Source organism: Anomaloglossus baeobatrachus, chromosome 4, assembly GCF_048569485.1.
Source record: "Anomaloglossus baeobatrachus isolate aAnoBae1 chromosome 4, aAnoBae1.hap1, whole genome shotgun sequence".
Classification (NCBI taxonomy): domain Eukaryota; kingdom Metazoa; phylum Chordata; class Amphibia; order Anura; family Aromobatidae; genus Anomaloglossus; species Anomaloglossus baeobatrachus.
The window spans coordinates 58,978,701-58,994,558 of NC_134356.1; the positions used below are offsets into that span (position 1 = coordinate 58,978,701).

Below are 15,858 nucleotides of genomic sequence, written 5' to 3' on the forward strand. Positions count from 1 at the left end.
TGTACTCAAATGGTTTTAAAGGTTTATTGAAGCTACTGGTTTATATATGGCCTGATGTATGAAAAGGAAAAAAAAATTAAAGCATTTCCCTTAAGAAACAAACTGATGATTGCTTTAACATTATGACTGGTTGATACTCATATCTATGCTTGTACTAGTTTTCATTTGGTTAGTAAAATTGTCTAAGAAATTTAGTTCTTGTGATAAGAGTCAAAACATGCTGACTCCACAGTGAGATTTAATGTCTACCGAAATAATACCAATTTACTATGCATTTAACAAAGTTTTTTTAATAAGCTTTCTGTTTATGCACAGTGTAAACAGAAAGCTATCAATCAGTGATGTGGGCAGGGTTATCAAGAGCTCAGCATTTAGAGCACTGCTAGATCTCTGGCAGAGAAAACTGATTATATCAAAATGACAAGTAGTCCAAATTGACTCTCCAGGAAAGGAGACAAACTCTAGTGCCACCTATTGGAAGTAGCAATCCTAAAAGTCAAAAGTGGCTTTCTAACAAGCCTTTTCATATGACTTAGGATATATGCCAGATCAGAATCCCAATTTGCAGACACGGTGCTTCGGGGTGATTGCCCCTCGTCAGTGAAAAGTGTGGGTAACTGATCTGGCTTATGAGAAGCTAATGGGGGACCACGGGTGAAGACTATTCTCCTTATGGAGACGGTAAGGGGACTAATGGTAAGTGGTAAAGGGACCAATAGCTGCAATGCCCCTCTGGGAATTATTCAAATTGTCTCTCCAGGAAAGGAGGCAAACTCTAGCGCCACCTATTGGAAGTAGCAATCCTAAAAGTCAAAAGTGGCCTTCTAACAAGCCTTTTCATATGACTTAGGGGCACTTTGCACACTACGACATCGCAGGTGTGATGTCGGTGGGGTCAAATTGAAAGTGACGCACATCCGGCGTCGAAGGCGATATCGTAGTGTGTAAATCCTTTATGATACGATTAACGAGCGCAAAAGCGTCCAAATCGTATCATCGGTGTACCGTCGGTCATTTCCATAATTTCGGAAGGACCGATGTTACGATGTTGTTCCTCGTTCCTGCGGCAGCACACATCGCTGTGTGTGAAGCCGCAGGAGCGAGGAACATCTCCTACCTGCGCCCTGCGGCTCACGCTGGCTATGCGGAAGGACGGAGGTGGGTGGGACTCTACGTCCCGCTCATCTCCGCCCCTCCGCTTCTATTGGCCGCCTGCCGTGTGACGTCGCTATGACGCCGCACGACCCGCCCCCTTAATAAGGAGGCTGTTCGCCGGCCAGAGCGATGTCGCAGGGCAGGTGAGTGCATGTGAAGCTGCCGTAGCGATAATGTTCGCTACGGCAGCTATCACAAGATATTGCAGCTGCGACGGGGGCGGGGACTATCGTGCTCGGCATCGCAAGCATCAGCTTGCGATGTCGTAGTGTGCAAAGTGCCCCTTAGGCTATGTGTCCACGGTAGAATGTACCTGCGAATTTTTCTGCATGAAAATCCGCGACTTTCGCGGCAAATCCGCACCTTATTTTTGCCGCGGATTTACCGCGAATTTGCCGCAGATTTTGATGCAGATTTTTTTTTTTTTTTTTTTCCCCATTCTATACCCAAAATCCGCACCAAAATCCGCAACAATAATTGACATGCTGCAGATTTTTCCGGATCAAAATCCGCGGCAAATCCGCCGCGGAAAAATCCGCAGCATGGACACAGCATTTCCAAAATGCCATTGAAATGGCTTGGAAGTGCCGCTGCTGCAGATTTTCGGAAAATCCGCGGTAAATCCGTGGCAAGTCCGCGGCAAAATCCGCGCAAAATCCGCAGCGTGGGCACATAGCCTTAGGTTATATGTCAGATCAGAATCCCAATTTGCACACACATCCAGTAAGGCTATGTGCGCACGTTGCGTTTTTTCCCACGTTAACGCTGCGTTTTGAACTGCAGCGTTTCAGTGCCAAATTGCATGCGTTCTGCTTCCCCAGAAAAGTCAATGAAAAGTCCGAAAATTCAAAGCCCATGCTGCGTTTTTAAAATGCAGCGTTTTGATGCCAAAAATCTCTGCGGAAAAAAAGCAGCATGTCACTTCTTTTGTGCGTTATAGCTGCGTTCTCCACCCATTAAAAGCAATGATGTGGGTCAAAACGCAACCAAAATGCACTTGGACTGCATTTTTGTTGCGTTCGGCATGTTTTTTTGACTAACAAAACACAGGTCTTTCAGTCTCTGTCTGTCGATGTCGGTCAATCTCTCTCTCTCTATAGCCCGCTTTACACGTTGCAATTTCGCATACGATATCGTATGCGATTTGCAACGCCCCCATCGTATGTCCGGCACGTTCAATTTGTTGAATGTGCCAAACCCCCATCACACGTACTTACCCGTCCATACGACCTCGATGTCGGCGGCAAACATCCACTTCCTGGAGTGGGAGGGACGTTCGGCGTCACATAGACGTCACACGGCAGCCGGCCAATAGAAGCGGAGGGGCGGAGAAGAGTGGGACGTAAACATCCCGCCCACCTCCTTCCTTCCGCATAGCCGGCGGGAGCCGCAGGACGCAGGTAAGATCTGTTCATCGCTCCCGGGGTGTCACACACTGCGATGTGTGCTACCCCGGGTACGATGAACAACCTGACGTTCAATTCATGAGGAATAAACGACGTGCATGCGATGAACGTTTTACCGTTCAATCGCAATCGCACGTAGCTGTCACACACTGCAATGTACCTTACGATGCCAGATGTGCATCACTTACGACGTGACCCCGCCGACACATCGTAAGATATATTGTAGTGTGTAAAGCGGGCTTATAGGTCGGTCTCTTTCTCTGTCAGTTCGTCTCTGTCTGTCTCTCTCTCTGTCCGTCGGTTGGTCTCTCCCTTTCATACTTGCCGCTTAGCGGTGTAGCACTGCACAGCTGTCACACTGCTCTGGCAGCTTCTCCCCTTTTGAAAATGCCGGTCGCTCATTATTCCATCTCGTATTCACGGCTTTCCCCGCCCACCGTTTCCTATGATTGGTTGCAGTCAGATACACCCCCACGCTGAGTGACAGCTCAGCTGTTTCACTGCAACCAATCACAGCCGCCGGTGGGCGGGTCTATATCGTGCAGTAAAATAAATAAATAAAAAACAAACGACGTGTGGTCCCCCCCAACTTTGATATAGCCAAGGTAAAGCCACACGGCTGAAGGCTGCTATTCTCAGGATGGGGAGCTCCATGTTATGGGGAGCCCCCCAGAATAACAATATCAGCCATCAGCCGCCCGTAATTGCCGCATCTATTAGATGAGACAGTCCCGGGACTCTACCCGGCTTATCCCGAATTGCCCTGGTGCGGTGGCAGTCGGGGTAATAAGGAGTTAATGGCAGCCTATAGCTGCCACTAAGTCCTAGGTTAATCATGGCAGGCGTCTCCCCGAGATACCTTCCATGATTAACCTGTAAGTTAAAGAAAATAAACACACCCGAAAAATCCTTTATTTAGAATAAAAGACAAAAAATCCCCCTCTTTCACCACTTTATTAATCCCCAAATACCCCTCCAGGTCTGGCGTAATCTACAGGAGGTCCCATGACGCTTTCAGGTTTGCTACATGAAGCTGACAGGAGCGGCCACAGACAACGACTGCTCTCTGTCAGCTCCACGCAGCAACTGAAGTGAGCCGCGCAATCAGAGATGACGTCACTCAGGTTACCCGCGGCCATTGCTAGAGTCCTCCAACTGTGACAGCAAGTCGCCCGAGTGACTGAGGGAGCCGCGAGATCAGTGGTGCCCTCACTCAGGTGGTTTGCGGTGATTGGGCGGAGGACTTCAGCTGGCCGTGGGTAACCTGAGTGACGGCACTGCTTATCGCGCTGCTCACTTTCAGTCAGGGGATTTGCAGTCACCGATGAGTCCTTCACGGGTGACCGCTAATCAGGACGCGACACACAGACAGAGCCGCGGTATGACAATGAAGTCGGGTGAAGTTCATCCGAGGTCATTCTCATCGCTCGACTGTCTGTGTCTGCTGTCAGCGGGCATGTAGCAGAGCTGAATTGCCATGTGACCGCACTGTAAAAAACGCATCCAAAACGCATGCACAACGCATTCAAAACGCATGCAAAATGCATGCGTTTTGGATGCATTTTTTATTTTTTTTTTTTTACAAAGTCTGCCAGAGGGTGCGTTCTTTTCCGCACTGCACAGAACGCAACGTGCGCACACACCCTTAGTGACATCACTGGAATCAGGGTCTCAGCTCAAACATTATGCTGCACTCAGATTACATAGTAAAACCTGGTGACACTATTTAAAAGTTTATGCCTTCCTTTGATACATTTTCCACAAAAAAGGATATAAGAACAAAAATAAGTCAATTTTGGCAACCCTTCATGAGTCATAATATATAACACCACACATTTAATTGGTTGCTCAATTTCAAGCTATTTCAATAGCAAATGAAAAAATGCTTTGCTTATACGGATTTTTGCTTATCCTTAGTGAACATGCAATGTTTCATCATTTTTTTTCACACGGTTAGTTTATACATTGAAAAAAATCTAAGGCTCACTTTACACTGGTGTTTTAAATTCAGTTTGTCTGTTCCGTTTTCAGAACAGAGAAATAGAATTCATTTGAAAAACACTTCAGTTATAAAACTATTATAAACTGAAACTGAAGGGCCCCACTGACCGGTTTCCGTTTTGAACGTTTTCTTGAAGTGCAGACTGAAGAACGTTTTGTTTTGTTCAAATAACAGACACAAAAAGGGAAACCAATATATGCCTCCCATTACTAATCTAGGGCTTAGTGGCAGCGGTGAGCTGTCATTAACCCCTTATATTACCCCAATTGCCACTGCACCAGGGCAATCGGTATGAGTCGGGTAAAGTGCTGAGAGTGTTGCATCTAATGGATGCAACAATTCTGGGCAGCTGCAAGCTGCTCTTTTTAGGATAGGCGGCCCAATAACCATGACCCTCCCCAGCCTGAATACCAGCCTCCATCTGTCAGCTTTTACATGGCTATCAAAATTGGGGCAACGCAAATTTAAATAATTAAAAAAACTAAATTAAAAAAAGCCGCATAGGGTCCCTCTTACTTTGATACACTGCCAAGATAAGTACACTGATGGGGCCTTCAGGATGTAGCCATATGCTTTATCTGCACTGGGTATCACAATATATGGGATCCCTACGTCAATTTATTTATTTTTACACTATAGGTACGCAGACAGCGTGATTCCAATCAATCACAAACACTGTCACACAGGTTAGGGGTGCAGTCTTACTGCAACTAGTGACGGAGAACTCACAGATATCTGGTATCAGAGGGACTAACCAGACATAAAAAAAAAAAAAAATTGTTCCGGCCCAGAATTGATCCCCGATATCTGGCAGGATGCCGGTCCCCATATAAGTCAATGGGCAAAGAATCCAGTGCTTAAAAATAGTGGTAGAAGGGATAGGAGAATTAGAGCAAGAGCGCTCTACTTAGAGACTCCGGCGCGGCTGTAACTACTTTCGGGCTAATCACTCTTCCTCTGGGGCCGCTCATTTGCCTTAATGCATATTCTTTGCTTACCCCAATTACTGACAGTCCTGGAGTCTGTGATTGGTTGCAGTCAGATGCGCCCCCAGCATGTGTGACAGCGTGTCTGGCGGCCTGCCTGCATTCATTCACAGTCCCTGTAATTGTGTCACTATTGTCATATAAAAATAAACAAATTGACTTAGGGTGCCCCGTATTATGATACCCAGCACAGATATAGCATATGGCTACAGGCTGCAGCCCCCAGCCATGTGCTTATCTTGGCTGTGAATCAAAATAAGAGGAACCGCATTCGAGTTTCTTTTTTCATTATTAATAAAATCATTTTAAAAAATGGAGCGCTGTCCTTCCCAATTTTGATACCCAGCCATGATAAAGTAGACAGCTGGGTGCTGATATTCTCAGGATGAGGAGACCAATGCTTATTGGGCCCCCCAGCCTAAAAACAGTACCCTGCAGCCACCCAGGATTGTCGCATCCATTAGATGTGACAATCCTACCACTTTACCTGGCTCATCCCGACAGCCCTGGTACAGTGGCAATTGGGGTAATTAGGAGTTAAATACAGCCCACAGTTGCCACTAAGCCCTAGATTAGTAATGGGAGATGTCTATTAGACCACCCATATTATTGCTTTTCACTTACAGATTAGTAAAGACAAAAAGCGAGATAATCCTTTATTTGGAATAAAAGACAAAAACAACCCTCTTTCACCACTTAACCACTTTACTAACCCCAAAAACAATCCTGCAGGTCTGACATAAGCCACACTAGGTCACATAATGCATCCAGCACAGCTACATCTGAAGCTCACAGCGAGCGCCATAGAACAGGACTGCCCATTGAGAGGTTCAGCAAAGACTGAGCCGCAATCAGCGGTAACGTAACTCAGGTTAACCGCAGAAAACAGCTGGAGTCCTCCAGCTGTGACTGCAAATCACCTGAGTGACGTCACAGTTGATCGCGCTGCTGTCACGCTCTCGGGATCACAGCGCCGCCCGTTACTCACCGATCCAGTCCCCGGGTGCTCTAACCGCGGCCGCTGCTCCCGCTCTCCCTCCTGTGCGTCCTCCGTGCTCCATGCCCGTCGAACTCTGACTCTGCTTCCGGCTCCCCTGCATCTCCTCCTCCTCCTCTGCGTCCTCCACTGGTCTCCGGCGCTCGGGCTTCGCGCATGTGCACTAGGGCGCGCTCACTCACCTCTTCTTAAAAGGGCCAGCGTTACTGAAACATGATATGGCTGATTACATTTACAGGGTATATAAGACTTCCTTTTCCTTGTGGGCGGTGCCTGTTCAACGTGTTCTTGTAGCTTGCCTCTTGCGCTAGGTGTTTAGGTCTCTCTGTGCTTCATACCCAGGTTAACCTGTCTCTGCCCACAGAGTCCGACTGCCAGCCTGAGTGTGTCCAGCCTTCCGGTTTCCCAGGAGTTGCCCGGTGACTATCAGCTGTGGATCCCGTCATCTTCCGCCAGCCTGTACCTGTCGCCGGTTCTGGATTCCATCTGGCAACATCAGCCTGCACTCCTCGCTGGACCTGGACTCCGTCTGTTGTTACCACTCGGCACCTGTACCCGGTTCCAGTCATCTGTCCTGCCAAGTCTACCGTTGGACTAACAGCCATATCCCACGCGGACATCATAAGGACGCAAAACCTGAATTCACTTGTGTCCCGGCTGCTGTGCATCTAGGCCCTCTGAGGGGGCCGCCAGACAGTCCCTGTATAGGGGCTCGCTCCTGGTTGTCTCTCTGGGGGAGTCCGGTGCATGGTCCCGTGGATCCACCTCTGGACTGAACGTTAAAGCCGCTCACTTCAGTCGCTGCTTGAACCTCACAGCGCATTGGGAAGAGCCATGTCCAGCGCAAGAATTGGAGCATAATGTGCTACCTCTGGGGTGTCTGCGGGCTGCTATTAGGCTTGACAGGGCCAAATAATCATGGCCCTGCCCACCCTAATAAAATCAGCCCCCAGTTGTCTGATGTATCTTGGCTAGTTTTAGAAAAATGGGGGGACTACACGACTTTTGTTTTTTTAAAATAAATCGAATAATTTAAAAAAAAAAAAAAAAAAAAGAAGAAGAAGAGTGGGATCCCCTCTATTTTTCCTAACCAGCCAAGGTACAGAAGACAGCTGAAGGTTGCAGCCTGCAGCTGCTGCTGTTTCTGTGCTGGATATGAAAAATGGGGGGGGGGGGCCCACATCATTTTTTTAACAAAAAATAATTAAAAAACAGCTAGACAAGATAGCTATCGCTATCTATTCTGCTATTTCTATCTATTCTATATGTTCTATCTATTCTTTGTATTTTTTTTTCTAGCTATCAATTATGCTATCCTATCCTATTTTGTTTCTCCTTTAAAAAACACATTAACAAAAACGTGGCAAAAACGAGGCAAAATGTCATGCATTTTTTGGGCCACAAGTTATGTTTTCTGTGACCGAATAAAAGATGCACTCAAGATAAACTCAAGATGCACTCCGATAAAAGATGCAGCGTGCAAACATGCCCTTACAATTTGGGCCCACCCACCCACTGTAGACAAATGATACAATCTGCACCATAAAACAGCAAAAAACGTAGTAGATATTAGGTATCCATGGTTACGACCATGAGCAACTATCTGTCACTATGTGAGTGGATGTAACCATGGATACCTAAACTGCAATGCCCTGCACATGAGGCAAGCGACATAGATAATCGGGAAAACTATACTACATTTCTAATTGGAGGTATTTGCTTATATTCTTATTACACCTACTACGTATTGGGATGGGATCTTGGAGATTGGAATACCCCTTTAATGTTACTAAAGTGAAACAGAGAAAGGGAATTAAAAATACCAGTATGAACAGTCTAATATATAAGAAGAATAAATAAGTATTGGAAAGATTGACAAATTTTTCTTACCTTACAGCTGCATGATTTGTATATTCACTTCTCGATGTCTTTCTTTGTCTTTCTTCACTTTGTTGTTTCTCTGCTTTTTCTTTTTCTACTTGCTGCTACAGTGATTGAAAGATTAAAGATAAAATACAAATTCTCATCTCATGAAAAGCTTTCTAAATCTCAAAATTGTATGGTAAAGCTTGATAACTACAACCATTTGTACTCAGTAGCACATAAAATAGAAATACACCAGAGAAAAAAAAAAAAAAGATGATATCCACTCATGCACATTTGGGCACACTGGTTATCTGCTGTGTATGAATAAAAATTCAACAGAAGGTAATAATAAATAATAATAATAATAGTAGTAATGGGCTAAGTCTCAACTGGTCATGTGGAAAATTCTGGAAAATGCCAGATCGGCCAGTCCAGAAGTGTCCGCACCAGCCCTCAATAGTTTTAACAGCATCAGCGTCCTCAGTCGTCCTATTAACATGTACAGCGTGGTAGAGAGCAGTCGGCTCCCTGCTCTGCTCCTTGCCAGAGGTCAGTGTCAAGCATGGGGACGAGATCACATCACCTCAACCATCTACATCAGCCCAGAGTCTACTGAGGAGCAGCACATCACCAGTCAATGAATGTGAAGTTTAGGATAGTTTTTAGTTTTTGTTTTATCCTATGGTTAGCACCAGTGGCGGGCATATCGCATGTGCAGCCGGTGTAGTCGCACAGGGGCCTAAAGGTTCAAGAGGCCCGTACTCTCCTGTTAATAATGAGCGCAATCTGACCTGTTGCCCGGAGCTCCAGGCTCCGGGAGACCCCTGGTCAGATCGCCCTCATCACAAGCAGCGTGCTGGGAACGATCCTGCAGCTCCGCACAGTCAGTGCAGGCAGCGGAACGCAGGAATCTGTCCTTTATTCCCTGCCAGCACTTTCTCTGTGACACACGCTCGCCCTGATGTCGTCAGTACGGGGCGCGCGTGGCATTTAAAACGTTCCCGGCAGCGCAGCCGGGACCCGTACAAAACTACATGTAGCAGTAGCGGGGGTCCCCCCCAGAAGAGCAGCAGTGGGGCCTCTAGAAGTGCAGCAGCGAAAGGGGCCTCTACAGGAGAAGCAGCGGCGGGGGCCCCTACAGGAGAAGCAGCAGTGGGGATTCCTACAGGAGAAGCAGCGGTGGGGATCCCTACAGGAGAAGCAGCGGTGGGGACCCCTAAAAGAGCAGCAGTGAATAGGGCCAGTACAGGTGAAGCAGCAGTGGGGGCCCCTAGAAAAGCAGCGGCGGGGGCCCCTACAGGAGAAGCAGTGGCAGTGGCCCATACGGACAGGTGAGTGGTCACGAATAGCCTGAGGATTGGACAATCAGGACGGAGAGGCGAGTGGTGACTAATGTTGGGGTTGTAGCGATGTATATTGCAAGTGTAGTATATTGCAGGTGTAGTATATACAGGGTGTAGTGATGTAGCATATTACAGGTGTAGCGTATGGGGATTTTGTGAGATCTACATATACACCATATTTTTCGAATTATAAGACACACTTTTCCTCCCAAAAATTTGGGAGGAAAATGAGGGGTGCTACTTAAAAACTGAATGTAGCTTATCGGGAGGTGGAGAATGGGCACTGTGCTGGCTGCGGTTGGGGGTGTGTGGAGCAGGGTGGTGAGGGGCTGTGCTGGCTCCGGCGGGTGAGATGCACTGTCGGCGGAGCGGGGCTGTGTTGGCAGTGTCGGGTGAGATGCTCTGTTGGTGGGGCTGTGCTGGCTGCGGTGGATGAGATGCTCTGTTAGGGATGCGTGGCTGTGCTGGCTGCATTGGGTCAGATGTTCTGTCGGCGGGGCTGTGCTGGCTGCGGTAGGGGCTGTGTGGAGCAGGGTGGTGCGGCTTGTAAGATGCTCAGTCGGCGGTGCGGGGTTGTGTGGAGCAGGGCAATGCGGCGGGTGACATGCTCCGTCGGCGGTGCGATCTTCACGTAATGCCGCCAGGAGTCGGCGCATGCGCAAATGAGATCTCGGATTATCATTGAGCCAAGAGCTCAATCTGCGCAGACGCCGATTCTGGGGGGCATTTCTTTGAAGCCGACACCACCAGCATTTGGGTCTGCAGCCGCACCACCCTAACTTACACAGCCAGCACAGCCGGCCATGAAGGAGCCAGCACAGCCGGCCATGCAGCAGCTAGCATCGCCCTACTCCAGCACCCCCTGCTTCCTGTGACCCCGCTCCACCACCGCTGCCGCCTCCCCTATAGTAAGACACTAGAGTATAAGACTGTACCCATTTTTTTTTTTACCAAAAGTATTGGCACCACTGCAATTCTGTCAGAGAATACTCAGTTTCTTCCTGAAGATTATTGCAATCACAAATTCTTTGGTTTTATTATCTTTATTTAATTTGTCTTCAATGAAGAAAAAAAAAAAGAAAATATGTCAAAAAGCCAAATTGGATATAATTCCACACCAAACATAAAAAAGGGGGTGGCCAACATTTTGGCACTGTTTGAAAAATCATGTGATGCTTCTCTAATTTGTGTAATTAACAGCCCCTGTAACTTACCTGTAGCACCTAACAGGTGTTGGCAATAACTAAATCACACTTGCAGCCAGTTGACATGGATTAAAGTTGACTCAACCTCTGTCCTGTGTCCTTGTGTGTACCACATTGAGCATGGAGAAAAGAAAGAAGACCAAAGAACTGTCTGATGACTTGAGAATCCAAATTGTGAGGAAGCATGAGCAATCTCAAGGCTACAGTCCATCTCCAAAGACCTGAAAGTTCCTGTGTCTACGGTGCGCAGTGTCATCAAGAAGTTTAAAGCCCATGGCACTGTGGCTAACCTCCCTAGATGTGGAGGGAAAAGAAAAATTGACGAGAGATTTCAACACTAGATTGTGCGGATGGTGAATAAAGAACCTCGACTAACATCCAAACAAGTTCAAGCTGACCTGCAGTCCGAGGGTACAACAGTGTCAACCCGTACTATCCGTCGGCGTCTGAATGAAAAGGGACTGTATGGTAGGACACCCAGGAAGACCCCACTTCTTACCCAGAGACATAAAAAAGCCAGGCTGGAGTTTGCAAAAACTTACCTGAGAAAGCCTAAAACGTTTTGGAAGAATGTTCTCTGGTCAGATGAGACAAAAGTAGAGTTTTTTGGGAAAAGCCATCAACATAGAGTTTACAGGAAAAAAAAAAAAAGGAGGCATTCAGAGAAAAGAACACGGTCCCTACAGTCAAACATAGCGGAGGTTCCCTGATGTTTTGGGGTTGCTTTGCTGCCTCTGGCACTGGACTGCTTGACCGTGTGCATGGCATTATGAAGTCTGAAGACTACCAACAAATTTTGCAGCATAATGTCGGGCCCAGTGTGAGAAAGCTGGGTCTCCCTCAGAGGTCATGGGTCTTCCAGCAGAATGACCCAAAACACAGTTCAAAAAGCACTAGAAAATGGTTTGATAGAAAGCACTGGAGACTACTAAAGTGACCAGCAATGAGACCAGACCTGAATCCCATAGAACACCTGTGGAGAGATCTCAAAATGGCAGTTTGGAGAAGGCACCCTTGAAATCTCAGGGACCTGGAGCAGTTTGCCAAAGAAAAATGGTCTAAAATTCCAGCAGAGCATTGTAAGAAACTCACTGATTGTTACCGGAAGCGGTTGTTCGCAGTTATTTTGGCTAAAGGCTGTGCAACCAAGTATTTATGCTAAGGGTGCCAATACTTTTGTCTGGCCCATTTTTGGAGTTTTGTGTGAAATGATCAATGATTTGATTTTTGATCCATTCTTTTTTGTGTTTTTTCATTGCAAGCAAAATAAATGAAGATAATAATACCAAAGAATTTGTGAGTGCAATCATTTTTAATAAGAAACCGAGTAGTATCCGACAGAATTGCAGGGGTGCCAATACTTTTGGTCAGCACTGAGTGTGTGTGTATATATATATTTAATATTATATATATATATATATATATATATATATATATATATATATATATATATATATATATATATATATATATATATATATATATATATATATATATATATATTTTTCTCATATTCATATTCTCTGCAGCTTTGTTGCCATAGAAGCAGCCCAGGCACAATTTCTTGCACAGGGGCCCCAAGCTGTCAGTGTACGCCCCTTGTTAGCACAAGTAATGGGCAAAGGGGAGGGAGGTTTTGTTTTTACGCAGTTATTTTTTATTCAAATAATTTAAACATTTTCCAATTTTTTTTTTTATAAAAGACTTTAGACAAAATCAAATATGAAAACAAAGAAAGGAAGCAAAATGAAAAGTAAATCACCACTCTTCCAAACCTACAAAGGGAGATTATTTAAAGGAGTCACGATAGGGAAGTTAGTATTAAAAAGGAGACACAATGGGGGAGGATGATTTTTGAAAGGAGGCACATTGGAGAAACATTGTTAACTCCCAGGCGATTTTCCGGGGGGGTTTTTTGTTTGTTTTTTCCTTCTCTTTTTTCAAGAGCCATAACTCTTTATTTTCCCATCAATATAACCATTTGAGGGCTTGGTTTTTGCGGGACGAGTTCTACTCTTGAATGACAACATTCATTCTGCCCCATATTGTACTGAAAAATGGAAAAGAAATTCCAAGTGTGGTGAAATTGCAATAAAAAAAAAAGTGCAATTCCACAGTGTATTTTTTTGTTTTTGTTTTATTTAAGAGTGTGAAAAAATACTTTTAAACATGTCCCACCCCCGCTCCCCCCCAAAAATAAGAAGGGTTGCTTTTGTTGCCATTTTCAAAGACCTATAATATTTTAATTTTTTGGGATCTGGGGCTCTGCGAGGGCTTATTTTTTGCATCCTGAGCTGATATTTTTACTGATATCATTTTGGGCAAGACACAATGCTTCTTATTGCACTGTTGCAGTGACCAAAGAAAGAAAAAAAAAATGTAATTCTGGGGTTTGTCTTTTTTTTTCACTCTTTATCGAGTTTAACCCCTTAATGACCTGACATACTCGGTACGTCATGGTGACATGGTACTTAACGACCCATGGCGTACCCAGTACGTCATGGTGAAACCGCGGCCCTGGAGCCCCGGTGGCTGCGATCAGTGTGCAAAAACCTTAGATTCGGGGAGGAGGGATCCTATGCCTGACCTCAGGAGGGGTGGTGTCTCCCCCCCCCCCGGACCTACGGAGGCTGTGATTGGCTGAGCGGCGTTTGTCAGTTAATCACAGCCAATGTGATGTTTCAGCCATTGAAAATGGCTGAAACATTGATATCCAGCCATGATCAGTGCAGCTGTAGCACTGATCATTGGGTGGAGCTGGGTGAACTTTGTTTCACCCGCCCCCAGCTCTGATTGGAGAGATCGGTCAGAAGTCCGATCTCTCCAATCACCTTGGATCTGGGGCCGGTGACCTGTAGGTGACCACTCCCCTCAGCTTCACTCCATCCTTGAAAGCTGAGGAGAGTGATCCCTGCAAGTGCCATTTGTTAAGTGCCCCCGATCAGCACCTGCCAATGCCCCCTTTAAGCCGCCGCAGCAGCAGTCACCGCCCCGATCCACCACCGCTACTGCCTCTGATCTACCACCGCCCTCTATCTGCTGCCCCCTCCATCAGCCGCTGCCCCCTCCTCGATCTGCTACCCACTCTCTCCCACCTCTCACCCTCCTGCATCTGCTGCCCCCTCCCCCACCTCTCACCATCCTGCATCTGCAGCATCTGCTGCCCCCTCCCCCACCTGTCACCCTCCTGCATCTGCTGCCCCCTCTCCCACCCATCTGATGCATCTGCTGCCCCCTCCCCCACCTCTCACCCTCCTCCATCTGCTGTGATCCTGCTGTCTAGATCCATCCTGTAAGGTAGCTATCCCCAATCTCACCTTCCCCCCTCCCTCCCCCCCCTCATCTAACACCCCCTCACCCCTTTCCCCCCATCCGCTGCTGCTCCTCCATCCGCCGCACCCTCTCCCATTATCCGCCGCACCCTCTCCCATCCTCCGCCACGCCTCCATCCGCTGCGCCCTCTCCCATACTCCATCCATCTTTTTTTCCATCCCACCTTGTTCCCCCTTTTTGCAGCACATTCGTGCGTGCATCCTGATTTTTTTTCTGTCAACTAAGAAATACAAATAAACTTAGTTTAGGGCCAGTAAAATTATACTGTAGTAATTGTCAACTACAGTATTTTTTACTAAATATTGTAAAGGTCAGCCCAGTGCCACACGTGAGAGTGATGCATGAGTCTCACATCGCATCATCCAGCACGGTCGCTCTCTTCCAGACAGGAGTGTGCGGCTGTGCCGGATGATGCGATGCGAGATTCATGCATCGCTTTCATGTGTGGCACTTGCCTTAGTGTCAGTTGCAGGCGCTCTTTTTTTTTTTTTTTACTGACGTCCGTATTTTTTATTTCGCCAAACTGATATTTTTTTCGTATGGGGGGGGGTCTAGTTTCCAAAATAGGGTCACATGTAGGGGAGCTCCATTGTATAGGCACCTCAGGGGGTCTCCAAAAGTATCATGGCGTCCGCTAATAATTCCAACCAATTTTGCTGTGAAATGGCGCTTCTTCTCTTCTGAGCCCCGCTGTGCGCCCAAACAATTACTTTCCACCACATATGAGGTATCTGTGTACTCAGGAGAAATTGTACAATATGTTTTATGGTGCAATTTTTCCTGATACCCTTGTGAAAAAAAAGCTACCTGGTTGAAATAATTTCATGGAAAAAAAAAATATATATTTTCACAGCTGAACATTATAACCTTTTGTGAAGCCTCCAGGGGTTCAAAGTGCTCATTAAACATCTAGATAAGTTCCAAGAGGGATCTAGTTTCCAAAATGGGGTCACTTGTGGGGGAGCTCCATTGTTTAGGCACCTCAGGGGGTCTCCAAACACAACATGGCATCCACTAACTGTTCCAGACAATTTTGCGTTTGAAAAGTCAAATGGCGTTCCTTGCCTTCTGAGCCCTGCTGTGCACCCAATCATTTGATTTCCACTACATATAAGATATCACTGGACTCAAGAGAAATTGCACAATTAATTTTATGGTGCAATTTTTCCTGATACCCTTGTGAAAAAAAGCTACCTGGTTGAAGTAACAATTTCGTGGTAATTTTTTTATTTTTTTTATTTTTACGGCTCAAAGTTATTAACTTTTGTGAAGCCCCCAGAGGCTCACTAAATATCTAGATAAATTCAATGAGGGGTCTAGTTTCCAAAATAGGGTCAATTGTGGGGGAGCTCCATTGTTTAGGCACCTCAGGGGGTCTCCAAATGCAACATCACATCCGCTAATGATTCCAGACAATTTTGCTTTCAAAAATTCAAATGGCGCTCCTTCCTTTCCGAGCCTTGCCGTGCACCCAAACAATTGATTTTCACCACATATAAGATAAGATATCAGTGGACTCAAGAGAAATTGCACAATTAATTTTATGGTGCATTTTTTCCTGATAC

At 46.2% G+C, this 15,858-nt stretch overlaps 1 protein-coding gene across 1 annotated transcript in view; it reads right to left on the reverse strand.

The window, feature by feature from the left end:
- Positions 1-15,858, reverse strand: part of RNF213 (ring finger protein 213) — a 486,493-nt gene that overhangs the window by 384,040 nt on the left and 86,595 nt on the right. The window contains exon 5 of the mRNA XM_075344370.1: positions 8,437-8,531. Coding sequence (XP_075200485.1) covers positions 8,437-8,531 — 95 coding nt within the window. The remainder of the gene's footprint in view (positions 1-8,436; positions 8,532-15,858) is intronic.